General features: G+C 47.6%; 1 protein-coding gene across 1 annotated transcript; it reads right to left on the bottom strand.

Annotated features, from left to right (window-relative positions):
• Window positions 1-1,517: 1,517 nt before the first annotated feature.
• AKAP4 (A-kinase anchoring protein 4) lies at window positions 1,518-10,542 on the bottom strand. Its single transcript, XM_020978969.2, is given in 9 exon segments — window positions 1,518-1,876; window positions 2,290-3,246; window positions 3,248-3,943; window positions 3,945-4,442; window positions 6,364-6,392; window positions 6,395-6,461; window positions 6,945-6,986; window positions 8,684-8,779; window positions 10,379-10,542. Coding segments are annotated over 8 exon segments (2,541 nt in total). The 5' UTR covers window positions 10,379-10,542; the 3' UTR covers window positions 1,518-1,720.
• Window positions 10,543-14,611: the final 4,069 nt, after the last annotated feature.

Raw genomic sequence — 14,611 nt, 5'->3', positions numbered from 1 at the left:
CAATCCAGATCTCCCGCTGACAAGTCCAGCACTGAGCCTACTAGTGGTCCTTTGCTGAAAATCTTAGCTGGTCAGCACCTGGAATCAGGAGGGTCCAGAACAGCCTGCAGTCAGCATCTTGGAGGCTGGGGTCTAGGCTATTTGATCGGTGCCTTCTTTGAAACTTTTAGCCTTTGGATGACCAGGAAGCTTGAACCCTGAGGAATAGACAGGGCCTTAAGGACTGAGGTGAATGTTCTCTGGAGGTGTCACAGCTGCTGGTGGACTGTGACCCTGACAGCCAAGAGACTCTGAGCTCTAGACCAGGGCAGAAGGCCACAAAAACAGTCACTCAGGCCTGGCCATCCAGCTAAGAGCCCAGCTCTTGCCTCTTTTCCCCTGCCAAGTTTCTTGTGAATGTGAACCACATCTGATGCTTCTGTTTCCCTTCTCTCAAGCCTTGGAAATCTGGCTTATCTTTCCCCTCTCCACTCCCCCCCACCCCCACCCCAAGCTTTCTCAACTGTTACCAGTCATCTTATAACCAGCAGATCCAGCTTGGATTTCTTAGAACCTTGGAGTTCTAAGCCTCTTGGTCTTCCTCACAGCCTGTGACAGACACTGTGGACCTTGCTCCCTTCCTGCCTTAGTTCCAGACAGGGCCCCCGGTCTTCCTGTACTCCCACTACCCCAGACGCTGTTTCTCTGTCTTCCTTCCTGGTTCCTCTTCTTGCTCTTTTCCCTCCCCCTCTTAAGGTTCTACTAGTCCTCAGGCCTACACTGTTCTTTCCCTTAGGCATTTTCTTCCACTCCCCAATTCCACTATCCATCTAAGCAGATGTCTCCCCCAGGTTTCCCAGGGCTGCAGCCAGCCTAGCCTGGCTTCTCTGCTGAGGTCCCCCCCTCATCAGACTCACATCTCCAGCTGCCTACAGTAGGAAGAACTCACCTCTGATACTTGCACCTCCTACTCACCATGGGCCCATCTGAGCTTAGCAACTCCTCTAGAATCCTACTCCTTCTGGCTTCACAATGTCACACCTCTCCTATGTTCATGGCGCCTGGGGCCTTCTTTGTTCTTCATTTCCTTGGCCACTTGGGGGTGGTGGGCTGACTCAAGTGTTTGTCTCCTTTACCTTAAACTATTGTTCTGAAGCTCTGTGAATGAGGATTGTAAAAACTCCCTCTCCTTCCTATTAGGAAGGTCTTGTTATCATGTGATATGTATACAAGTGCCCCCCCCCTGTAGCAGAAATGCTCTGCTTTTTTAAAATTTGAATTCTATGATGGGTCTGAGCTTTGTCCTCCAAAGAACCAGCCCTGTAGCTCTTCCCCCACTCCCCCTGCACTGTCTATGGTGGCAGGGGCAGGAGGGCTGGGGCAAGAAGATTCCACTGGCCTTGCTGCCCCAGAGATTAGTCTCATTAGACATGTCCTCACCCTTCTCAGAACAATCTGTCACACTGGCTTCCCTGCCCCGCCCCAGGATGCCCTGCTGGGACTTGGTTAAGGTCAAAGCTAAAGGAGGACACAGTGTGTTTTCTGAGGCATGTGCTTTATTCGTTTTGTGCCCAGCTCGTTGGACATTCAATGTCATTCGTGGTACAATCACTACTTGTGTCATTCAACACCATTGCGGAAACGTGCATTTTACTACCATAGTGGATGGAGTGTGGCACTCCAGCTGGGACAGAACGCGCTGATGGCGGGAGTATAATGGAGAGGATTCGATGGAGTGGGCTCACAGGTTAGTGAGCAGCCAGTCCAGCAGTTGCTTTCTAGCCATGTTCCCGACTGCTTCATCGAGTTGTCGTTCTTTGGCAAACTTCATTACCTCTTGGAGGAGATCTCCAACGCTGTACCCCTTCTCAGCAGCCTTGGCTGACACTTCAGGAAGCTGCAGAAAGAAAGAAAGAAAAAGAAAGAAAAAGAAAGAAAGAAAGAAAGAAAGAAAGAAAGAAAGAAAGAAAGAAAGAAAGAAAGAAAGAAAGAAAGAAAGAAAGAAAGAAAGAAAGAAAAAGAAAGAAAGAAGGAAAGAAAGAAAAAACAGGGCTTTGTTTAGCCTGGGCTGTGGACAATATTACTGGAGGAGCTGCTGTGAGAAAAGGACCATCAAAATCACTGAAGTCCCAAGGGCAGAAGACATCCCAAGCTAATTGTGCCCATGCTATTTTCCAATGAGTGTCTTCTGAGGGGTTCTGGCCCCATATTCTCTAAGATCCATGACATTAGGGAGCCTCCCCCATCCCCTCCCCGCCCCCCTCCTGAGGCCCCACCCTGCAGGGCTTACTTAGGATTTTTTGTGCTCACCTTCTCAAGCTGACCATCCTCATCTCCCATAAAATAGAGCATGGGAACATTGAATTGCGAAGCGGCAATCCATTGGAGTACAGCTTGGAGCTGCTTCTGCAGGTTGCTGGTAGAAGATTGGTTGTTAACAATGACTTCAGGCCCCGGGTTATCATGATATGAATGGGACATCATGGCATCCTGAGCACACCTGGAATTGCTGGCCCGGAAACCAGGCGAGTGACTGGCTCCTTGTTCTTCCAGCTCAGCGAGGCCTGCCCCGTTGTTGCTATATTTGGCCATGATGAGACACAGCTTCATCACAGATTCCACCAGCTGGTCTACAAACTGTCGGTTTACTTGCTTCATGCCATTGATGAAATCAAGTTCTTGATGATCTTGGAAGTGTTCCTCACCCCTGTCGGACCATTTTGACGTGGAAGAAGAGACTTTGGATTTTGATTCAGCCTGTTTGCTCTCACCTTCACATTGGTCATCCAAGCTGAATGGGCTCTCACTCAGGAGCTTCTGGATAAGCATCAAAACGATGTTTGACATGTCTAGTTTTTGAGTGTCCAGCTCTTTGGGGTAAGTGGATGATGGACCAGCATGTTGACCACTTCGTGATTCCAGATGTTTCATTGAGAGTGCCTTCGCACTTTGGCCACCGCCAGTTTTCTCATAATGGGCACCCTGGGCCATGTAGCCCATTGTGGATCCAGGCTGTTCAGGTTCTTCAAGGGCATCTTTGCCCTTGGCCTGCTGGGTTAGATGGTACTGGATTAACATCAGGGCTGAGACGATCAGGTCCTTGGCCAATGAATCAGTGGAAGGGCTGATCTTCTCCCTCTTACAGTCTTCCTGGCTGGTGCCTACTTTGCCATGCATTTTGGTCTGACCACTACCAGTTTGTTTCTGGTTCCACATAGTAAGGCTTTCTTTAAGGATGTGTTCACTGACCTTTTCAGCACTGGTCAGGGGACTTACACTGATCAGGCTTCATTTTTCCTTTTTCTTTCCCCTTCATCATCTCGGCTTTCATGGGAGAGAATTCAAGGCTCTGATTCTTATTCTTAGCATCGTGGGATCCGGCTTTCAATGAGGCGTAGGCCGGACTCTGGAATTTTGTTTCTTTTTTCTCCCCAAGTAGGGCGCTGACTAGGCGTTTCAGCATAGCCTCCATGATGTCGGCGGCATTCTGTTTGCCATGGTTGAACAGGTTTCTCTTGACAGCAGAGACAAAGTCAGAGTCGGTCATCAGGACACCAGTGATGTTATGTAAGTTCTTCATGCAAGAATCTATTAAATCCGACACGATCTCTTTAGTGTGCTTCAGCAGGACCCTCTTCAACACAATGCAGGCTGGGATGGGCTTACCAGAACTATGGACTTTCAAGGTCTTCATGACAGATACCATCATGTCAGAAGCCACCTGGTTGGCATATACCATCAGGCCTTTGCTGATGGAGTCGGCAAACTCTTTACTGTCTCTCTGGCACATCTGTTTTTCCCCTCCCTTGGACTTATTGGATAATTCACTGTATAAGAAGGTTTTCTGGTCCTTATGATCAAGGTCTCCAGGGCCTCGCATTTCAGCTGAAGTCGCCTCTATTGCATCGTGGGCCATCTTGGAGGCAATCTTGCTGACTGCACTTCGGGGGGCTGTTCTTGCCTTTATCCCCAGTGGAGGCACAGATAGAGTGGTGTAAGCATTTACTTCCTCCTTCTAGCTTTTCCTTGATCTCCTTGCGAGCCATCTGGATCACGAGGGAGGACAGCCGGTTGACGTAGAAGGATAGGTCATCCATGGAACACTCCCCGTCAGGAGATACGACTGCTCTCTGTGTGCTGGGTGACTTTGGTGGGGGGCTTGAAGGACTCTGGTTGTTGTTGGTGTTCTTGGCTGCGGCCATCTCCAAACGCAGGCTGTGGGGGTTGTTTGTTGCGTAGTCCGTGCTCAGTTCATCAGCGTAGATGCTGTAGCAGTTGTCTTTGTTGGGGTGACTACGGCACCCACCTTCGAGGTCCCCAACTTTGTGCTTACAGCTGGAGGATGAGGGGCTCAGAGCGTGCTGGAAGCCGAGAGCGTATTTTTGAAGGTCATTGAGGAGCCAATTAAGGACGCTGACAGCGTCAGAGGGCGCTTGTTTGAAAAGGCACACAGATCCTTCAGCCTAAGGGAGGAAGGAGGGGGGGGACACACCCAGTGAATCAAAAGTGGGGGAGGGTTCTCTGCTTCCCTGTTTTCTTTGTCCTTGCCTGGCAGGGTCAAGTGGCCCCACATATACCTTTGTGGAGTCTCTGAGGCTCTAAAGGCACCTTTTGGAATTGACGTTGGCTGTAGACACACGCTGCCACATAATATAGAGTAACGGAAGGGGCATGGCCAAGGTTAGGCATGACTATATTTATTATGTAGGCATGAAGTTAATACACAGGTGCATTGAGGCTGTCACAGCATGTACATGTGTTTGCCAATAAAAGCATATGTGATATGTTGTCACATACAGACTGAGTTGAATGTATGAGAACTTGCGTATGTTTAATGTATATGTGTGTGCATACGTGTGTGTGTGTGTGTGTGTGTGGTTTATTAGCCAATGAAGTGAACATGAATGCCAAATCATAAGATTTGGAGCTTGAAGGGGACCCTTTTTTCTGAAGTCTGTCAAAATCCTAACTCCCATTTAACAGATTAGGAGACTAAGACCAAACCCACATATAAGTAAAGTAGCAGTAGTATGAATTTGAAACCAGACTTCCTGACTCCAATTCCACTGGCTCTGTCCATTATACTACATATGGTTTAATGTGGATGTGGTATGGTCATGGCAATGTTTGAGTATGTGTATCAAATATGTGTGAGAGTAAGCATAGGTGTGAGAGAGTATGGGAGTGTGTAGGTTCTGGCCACATCTACATATGTACATATATGTATACCACATGTATGAATAATATGATAGCTCTTCTCTTTCCCATATTTCTGGAATAGTTTATACAGTTTACAAAGAACTACTTTGGTAAACCTTGGAAATAGGGAGTGTGAAGTATAGGCTAGTACAGCCAATTTGATGGAAGAGTCCATGTTACCAGTCTATTCTATGTGCATTGATGGGAGGAAAACCTTGGCTGCCTTCATTCTAACCTACTCTTCTGGAGAGACAGAGAGAGAGACAGAGAGACAGAGAGAGAGAGAGAGAGAGACAGAGAGAGAGACAGAGAGAGAGAGAGAAAGAGAGAGAGAGAGAGAGAGAGAGAGAGAGGAAGAAAGAGAGAGGGAGAGAGAGGGAGAGAGAGAGGGAGGAAGAGGGAGAGGGAGAGACAGAGACAGAGTGTGTGTGCGCCCCTCCGAGCCTCTCTTTTCTCAGAAGTCCATAGTCCTTCCCCCTGCACAGCCCAACTCAAATCGAAACTCTCTGGTTTTGTTTGAGAATATCTTGTTTCCTTCCTCCTCCACAGACTACTTCCTGCCCCTCCAAAAGGTGGATACAGGACAGGTTGGAACAGGAAGGAAGTTTTCTACTGAGTTCTGGGCACAGCATGTGAGAGCAAGGCCAAATGGACATGGAGGCCAGTGGACTGTGGCTTTCTCAGAATGTGCCCTATGTATGAAGTGTGGGCAAAGTCAGAGGATGTGTGTCCCTCAAGTGCCAACCGTTATATGACTACAATAGCCAGCTTCTGTTAGAAATAGGTGACTAGGGAGCCTAGCTAGGTATGTAGGGGGAAGAACCTGGATAGAGACAACATATGCTCAAAATGAAACTCCTCCCCCCCCTCCCCCTTCCCGAAGTGAACTCTAATTAACTCAGAACTCAGGCTCTGGGCAACATAAGAATTCTGATGCCACTATGACATCAGCAGAGTTGTTTATTTAGAAGCTACTGTTGCTAACCAATTTGCATATTTAAAGTTCTAGAGTGACAGTTATGCAAATTGTATCAGTTTCCTTGAATATGATTGGTTATGATTGGTTGCCAATTGCAGGCAAGCAAACAGTGGAAATGGGGAGAGTGGTAGAACATCTCTCACTCCTGGAGAGGAGGAGGGGTTTCAGGGTGGAAGATGGTGCTGACTCAGTGGTTAGGCACTTACCTTGGACTGATCTAATTTCTCTGTGTCTTGATGACAATTATCTCCTTGTCTTCCAAACTCTCCAGGTCCAGTTCCCCCTCTGAACTAGGTCCTCCTTCCTGTAGAGGTTAATAAAGGGATGGGGTTTTTCAGGGACTATTGAGAAGCCAATAAATTCTCCCTAACCTAGAGCCAAGCCCCCCACCCATTCCTAGGCACACACAAGGGGCAACAGAATACAAGTCCCCTTCAGGCCAGATTGTCCCTTCTGTGTTCTCCTTCCGATCCCATCCATGGAGCACAGGATAAGAAAGGCATGTGACTGGATGGAATAGAATGACATCAGAGTTGATTTCTCCCCCTTTCCCCTTTATTTAATGAGGGGTGTGACTGTGTTAAAAAGTGCAAATTGGAGAAGAGGGAGTGAGAGGAAGGAAAGAAAGCCCATATAATGGAGACAATGGCTTAGGGTTTTTAGACCCTCATTTTAGCCAAACTCTCTTTCCCTTTTTTCTCCTCATTCAGAGTATTACTTAACATTATGACTTAGACCCTTGGTGATTTGGTGACTTGTCAAGTCTAAATTAGGTCACTATACTCACCTTGTCTTCTACATTGAGAGTTGATACATCGACGAAGCAAATCTAAGCCACAAGGAAATGGAGGACAGGGTTAGAAAATCTGTCTGGCCACAGAGGTGACAGCCATGTCAAGGCTCCAGAGCCCGAGGACGGAATGTCCACACATTCTAAGTCTTCCCTTGTCCCTTCTTTCCTTTTCTTCCCTACTGGAAAGCTTTTATCCTCCATTTGGGGAGAGGGGAGGAAAATGAATGTTCCTGATTTTTCTTGCAGTAGGAGTCCGGAAGGAACCGTTGGGACCCCTTCCTTTGTGTTTGTCATTGTGTGCTGGGACCTTTGTGAAGTTCTTCACAGAGTTGTGTTTCTCAAGATCTCTCTTCTCCCCTGGCCTGCCATCACCTTAGCCAAGAAGACCAGGGTCAAAAGTGGCAGGACTTTTGGATGACCTTTAGGAACAGACTCAGTGAAGATTAGAAGTATAATTTTATTATGTCCCATCTTCAACTTCAATCTAGTCTTCCTTTGAAACTCTTCCTCAACAACTTTTTTTTTGGTTTTTTTTTGCCTTTTTTGGTGAGGCAATTGGGGGTTAAGTGACTTGCCCAGGGTCACACAGTTAGTAAGTGTCAAGTGTCTGAGGTTGGATTTGAACTCAGGTCCTCCTCACTCCAAGGCCAGAGCTCTATCCCGCTGCGCCACCTACTGCCCCTCCTCAACAACTTTTTTCAAGGACCATATGAGAACTAGTGTATTATGAGATTGTGTTATAAACTGTTCAGAACCACATAGAAATGTCAGGTAGTTATTAATATCATAGAAGGTTTCTTTCTCAGGCCTCCATTGAAAAACAAAAGCCCAGCATAGGGCTGGCTTTCACTTGGGAAGGCCTTTGCTCATTTTGGATTGTTTGACCAAACAGGATGAATGATGTGTGTGGGGGGGGTAACCTCGACTTTGGAAAGGCAAGGTAGAAATGAATAGAGAGTCTCTGTATTGCTGGAGTGTGAAATCCTTAAAGGAAGAACTTTAGGTAAAGTAAGTTATCCTTTTCTTTTTTTGCTTTTAGGCAATTGGGGTTAAATGACTTGCCCAGGGTCACACAGCTAGTAAGTCTCAAGTGTTTGGTCTGAGGCCGGATTTGAACTCAGGTCCTCCTGACCTCAGGGCCAGTGCTCTATCCACTGCACCACCTAGCTGCCCCCAGTAAGTTATCCTTTTCTAGGACAAATGAAGTAAAAAAAGAACTAAGGGCAGAGAGAAGCTGCTATATTTGCCTACTGCACCACAGTTCTTTAAGTGGTAGAGCCAGGGCTAGGATTCAAACCGAGCTCTCTGGACTGTTTTAACTCCTTAGCTCCCTTTGTGACATCATGGCTTTCTGAGAGTTACACTTGAGCTGAGCCAGTTGGCAGTTGCCTGGGTGAGGGGGGGCATTATCACATCATGGCTTGTGTGAGGTCACAGAATTTGGTTGCCAGGCAACCCAGTCTGTTTTCCCCTGCCCTCTAATGTCTCCTCCCCCTTCCATTTTACATGATTTTAAAATTTCTCCAATTTCTTTCCCTTCTACCCACCCTTCCCTCCTCCTCCTTCTTCTCTCTCCATGTTGTATGACAAGTCGAAATTAAAGTTCCCTGCTTTGGAAATGGTCTGAAAGCTGAGACTTGTTTTGTTTGTGGGTGATTAAGGCCAGAAGGTTTGGGAGCCCCTGAGGCTTCCCTGGGCTGACTGGAGTGCTCAGAAGCTCCTCCCTTCCTTACCACTTTTCGATCCTGATCTTGTCGTCCTGTTGGGCTGTAGAGATCAACTTTGCAGACCCCTCTGCGGCTGTGTAACCAGTCAATATCATCAGACATCTGAAATAAGACAGAGGAAAAGTATGGGAGGACATGTTCTCTGAATTTGGGGAAGTAGAACCACTGAGGCAGGGATCGATCTCCAGCACCTGGAACTTGGAATTAGCAGGTTAAACAGACAACTTGTTATAAAATCTCACCTTTCTTTTCCTATCCCTCCCTTTTAAGAAGCAGATGGGAGTGGGGGGAATCCTCATATCAGTTTGGGGATTATCTAATTAACCCCATTCCCAAATATTTGGGGATTTTAGGGGAACCCTCTGATAGAAGAACTTCAATTTTTGGTCTCCTTCCCCCAGCTTGATCTTACTAGCATAGCAGACCATAGAAATTGTCTGTCTCAGAAAGATAAGTTGGAAAAACAGGACCCCTCCTGCCCCGACACAAAGGGTTTGACTATTTCAGAAGAAAAAAGGGGAAAAATTCCTCCTTTTCCCATTCCTTGTCACACTTGGGATTAAAAAGGAGTCATGTCTAGACTCCCTCACTAGAGACTAGAAATGCCCCCAGCAACCTAAAGAACTAAAAAGGGAAGAAATGAATAAGATGAGATAAGGAGAGAAGGGAAAAGAAAAGAAAAAAAGAAAACTCTAACTCGATTACCTTGGTAGAGTAGTCTGGGAAGCTTGGCACCCAGAAAGGAAGCTGGGCCCCTTAGATGGCAGCGGGCAGTGCCGAGTTCTTGGGCACCTCACAGCTGGACGTCCCTCCCCGCCGGCGGTCTGAGTGCAACTGACTAGCAGGGGCTCCCCTCCCCTCTCTTGTTACCAGGGGCTGCTCATCGCCCTCTGTTGCATCACAGATAGCCTCAAGTGTCATCAGTCTTAGTCATCAATGAACTTGTGCTGAGCTCAAAAGTGGGCGGGGCCAGCACACAGCTCTGGCTGATTTTTTATATTAAAATACCTCTTAATCGAATCAAGGGAATTTGGTGCCCACTTTTGTGATCAGCCCTAATAAAAGTACGGATTTTTCTTTTATGTTTCCCTTCTTCCTCCCATTCTACTTTTCAGTTTCCCCCCTCCAACCCTTTCGGTAACCCCACCAGTTTCCAACACTCAATTTTTGGGGAGTAGATTGCCCCAAATTTCAAGGCTGTGGGCTATTCATCCCAACTAGAGAAAGAACTTGATGGTGCCTTTTCAAGCCATTAACTTTGGTGGTTAAGATGTCAGCCGCTCTCTCTCCCCCTCTGAGTTACTTTGTATAGGGATTTCCCTCTGAGCTACCAAATCATTTGGGTCCACACCAACTCAATAGTTTACCAAATTTATAAGACTAAAATAAAGGGGTTTTTTGGGAGGGGGGAGGTAAAGACACACATAAAATAACATCAAAGGACACAAAATCTATATCCAAAGGGCTCTCTTCCCATACCTAAGAATTCAATTCCCTTTCCCTCCCTGTCAAAGTGGGATGGTGAGGCACCTTGGATCAATTTCTGTGGGAATGGGAGAGATCCCCTCATAGTCCTTTGAAGAGGCAAAGAACATTGGGGGACCATGGGGATATGTTAAGTTATAACCCAAACTTCCCTTGGGCAACTTGGCAAATGAGGGGAAAAGTCCCCAACCCAGTTCCGCTGAGCTTTTCTTTCACCTTTGCAGGAGCAGTGTGGCACAGTGCTTCAGACTGGAGAATGGTCTTTCTTTTCGGCGTGAGTGGTGATTTGGCGCTGAGATGACCTTGCCAGACTGAGGAGATGTTGCTTCCTTCTTTAGCTCTCCATACTCCCTGAATGCCTCAGCTGTCAGCCTGGGCTGGAATTTAAGTGATTGGCATCATCTGTTTCCACGGTGATCAGTGACCCCACAATGCAGGGGAGTTGTCCTCAACATTTTGGTTGCCCTGAGTGGTTGGCTTTCAAATGAGGCAGGATGAGGTCACAGAGCTCAGCCAGTACAGATAGATAAAATAATACTCATTATTCAGTTTGATTTAAAGCATTTATTATTATTATCATCATTAAAAATCCTGGCAAGGTTGAGTTGGTTTGGAAGAACAGCCCTGGAGAGATTTGCAGGCCCATGAAATTCAAAGAAGCAGGTGAAATCTCCTAGTAGCCACTGTAGGACAGTTGCCTAAGGCACATTTCTAAATCAGTGTTCATCCCACATTGAAATATCTCCATTTTCACTTCCTATTTTGAGAAATCATTCCAGATCTGTTATTCTTGCCTCTCCCTTGCCCTTTCCCGTATGGCTCTGCTGCTCCCAAGGCAATGGCTCTTAGAGCAAAGTCAAGAGCAAGTGAACTCGATGTTTCCCAGCCTTCCACCATTCAAAACAAAACCCCAAAACATTTCCTCCTTCTGAATAAGAAGTACCTCCTGGCCCCCACCTGTCTCCATTTTCTCCTTTCCCCCCATGCATCACCTGGCTTTCTCTTTGTGAAAGACTTCCCTAGGGCCCTTGTCCCAAACAGGCCACTGTTCTTGGCCAAATTTTCACTCTGGAGAAGGGCTTTTCATGCCTGTTTCATGTTCTGGCCCTGTTGGGTAATAGGTTGGTGAAGCCTATGGCCCTCTTGTCAGAATCATGTTTTTAAATAATGATGCACTTTGGATTACAAAGGAGACCAATTACACCAAAGGACCATTATCATCCACATATTAAAACAAGGCCCTGGCCCCAGGTTAGGAAACTGTGATGTAGACCCTGCTCTCCTCCACATTCCCCACTCATCATGGGGGCACTGGCTGATAAAGCTTTGGTCAGGTCTGAATTATTCCCTCACCAGACATGCCTTTACTAAGGGCCTTAGACATGCCAGGCACCCCACCGGGTGCCAGGGAAGCACAGACAAAAGGGAGACAAGCCCTGCTCTCAAGGGGCATGTGTTCTGTAGGGCAAGGAGTGTGCACGAGCTCTGCATTCCCAGGGTGAGAGCTCAGAGCCCCATGAAGGGAGGGCTTCCAGGTCAAAGGGAGACCCCTTGAGGCTCAGACTGGGATAACCATTTCCTAAAGTCAGTGCCCTAGTAAACCAGAATGGTTAGGGCTGCCAGCCCATCCCACTGGCCCTAATCCTGATATTTCTAGAAACTAGACAAGCAAAGAAAAAAACCTTAGCATTTGGGTAAGAGATGCCCAAGGATAAGAGAAAGAGGTTTGAAGGGAGAAAGGCAAGAGTGGGGAGGAGGGGGGCAGAGGCTGGCCAAGAGCCACCTGAGGCTCTCAGCTGGCTAGGAGGGTTGAAACCCAGACTCAGGCCAGGGCCCTCAGCACCCAGGGATAAGCCCAACCAGCTGAAAGTCCAGAAAGGGAAATCCAAGGGAGGTGAGCCATTGGTCCTGTGATGGGGAAGGCAGCGCCCCCTAGGGATGGCTGCTCAGTGGCTGAGCTCTAATTCTTCATGTTCAAAGCCCCCTCTCCCATGGATCAGACCATCTAGTTTTATTTCCATTGTGTTCATGTTCTCCCTAAGTGTTACAGGTTAAAATCTCTTTATAAGAGATCATAGACTTCCAAGATTGCCTAAGAGTATAGATTTAGAGATGGAAACCCAACAAAGTCCAATGCCTCCTTTTACAAAAAAAGGAAACTGAGACTCAAACAGAGGAAGGAATTTTCCTAAGATGAAATAGGCTGCAAGGGACAGAAAAGAGGGATTTAAATGTACCCCCCTGCCCCTATTCCCAGACCCCAGCTCTCTTCATACTGTGCTGTGACCCTCACACCCTTGAATTCTGGGCTTCCAGGGTCACTGTCATCCTCCCAACAGGCAGCCTCTCTGGGCTTAGTCTTTGCACGGCAGGGTGATGGACATAATCTGTAGCCTACAGTACGTACGTAAGTATGGCGGGATAATACCTAGAATCTGAAATATGAAAGTCCTGTAAAGCCCATGAAAAGAACGACGTTAGTACAAAGGTTCTATGCAATTAATGACATCGAGAAAGCCTTCATAGAAGAGATGACTTGTGATCTGGGCCTTTAAGCATAAGGATGATTTAATTAGGCTGACTAGAGGTGACAGTGTTTTGGTTGGATTGGGCAACATGAGCAAAGAACCAGTGGCGGGAAATCATATTGGGTAGTCAGGAAACTGTCAGAGGTCCAGCTCGGCCAAAATGTAGGCTATATGAAGACTAGCATGAGGTGAGGGGAGAGACCACCTGCATGTGGGTGTTTGGGATGAGAGGGGTATCACGTGGATGAGGAGAACATATGGTCCCCTTAGCTCCAGAGAGTCAAAGTATTGGAGAAGGGCCCCTAACAAGGAGGGACGGGGGCAGGCCCAGGGAGCTCCGCCTCACAGGACTTCAAGGAAGGCCCCTGGCCCTAGAGGCTTTTGAGCACTGGCTGTTCCAACTCTTTTGCTTTTTGTCTCAGTGCCTAAAACAGGGCCTGGCACCAGCCTGGCACTTCACAATGCTTGTTGAATTTAACTGCATCGATTTGAACTGTCTGGACTCTAGCAGATGAACTCATACTATAGGGGAACTAGGATTAGGGGACCTCAGAGGTCCCTGGAACATTCTATCCTATGAGCTCACAGGTCCACTCAGTCTGTGGCTACTGGCAGCTCTGACTGGAGAAATTAAGGTGAATTCAGTGTTTACCATTTGGGGAAGCCCTGGCTCTCTGCCCAGGGCTGCCTGGCCTCACGGCCTATGTGGGCTCACCATGGGCTGCTCCCCAGTGACCATTTAAAGCCTCCAGCAGGGGCTGAACCCCTGAGCCTGTGAGTCCCCCAAGTGGGAAACAGCATCGGTGGGCACTGAATTCCACACGTCTGTTTCTGTTCTCTTGTCCAAATTGTCTGAAAACATGCAAACAACACTGTCCAGACAAAGTGTAGACATGGGAAATAGGGGAAAGCGTAAGAGGCCCGAAGACAAAGGAGGATGGGGAAAGGCTTCTTGCCAAAGGGAGAGATGCATGTAGCGTGTGGGCTTGGGGGCATGAGACCCGAGGCTCCCCCCAAGGGGAAGGACTTCAACCAGGGGCTCCTGTGTCATGGGACAAAGGCCTGCCTGGCTAAAAGGCTAAAAAGGGAAAGCCATGTGAATGGAGCTCCAGTTCACAAGAATGGACTGCAGCTGGTGGGTTGGTAGCCCCCAGAGGGCCAAGGCGGCGCCCCCCTGGTGGGAGTCGGAGTGGCTGGCTCCCAAACTTTTTGTTCAAATCTTTCTCTCCCAGGGACCAGACCATCTTTGAAGATAATGTTCCCTGAGTTTCCTATTCTTGGTAACAAGACCCATTTAATGTCCTTTTCAACAGGCCAGCCACTTCTAACCTGCTTTTCTAGGATTACAGATTTAGAGCAGAGAGGGACCTCAGAGGTCTTCCAGTAACAAACCTTATATTTGACAAATAAGGAAACTAGGGTCCAGGTGGAGTTCTGTGCCTTCCCAAAGCCACAAGGGTTGTAAAAAGGGGATGCAGGATATGACTATATACCCTCTGACTCCCAAACCCCAAGCCCACCTTGTTCTACCAGGACCTCAACACCCTAGAATGCCAGGCTTCCAGGCTACTAACTGTCACACTCTGGGAAGCCAGGCATTCCATTCTTCTAGAACACCTCCTTGGGGCTGCTGCTGCTGCTGCAGGGGGTGGGGGTTGAGAGAGAAAGAGGCAGGGTCCTAGCCCTTGGGGGGTGGGGTGAGGGACAGCATGGACAAAGGCCCAGAGGTGGTTTGGAAACCATATTGTGTACTCAGGAAACTGTCAGTAGTCCTGTCTGGCTAGAACATAAGGAACATGAGGACATGAAGGGGCATAAATAGTATAAGGTTAGAAGGAAGGGGAGTCACTTAACCCCAATTGCCAAAAAAACCAAAACCAAACCAAACCAAAACAAAAAAAAGCAAAAGAAGAAGAAGAAG

Source organism: Phascolarctos cinereus, unplaced genomic scaffold (assembly GCF_003287225.1).
Source record: "Phascolarctos cinereus isolate Bilbo 61053 unplaced genomic scaffold, phaCin_HiC Scaffold_8;HRSCAF=390, whole genome shotgun sequence".
Classification (NCBI taxonomy): domain Eukaryota; kingdom Metazoa; phylum Chordata; class Mammalia; order Diprotodontia; family Phascolarctidae; genus Phascolarctos; species Phascolarctos cinereus.
Note: the sequence above shows the minus strand (reverse complement) of the source record. Positions and strands in the feature narration are given on the sequence as shown.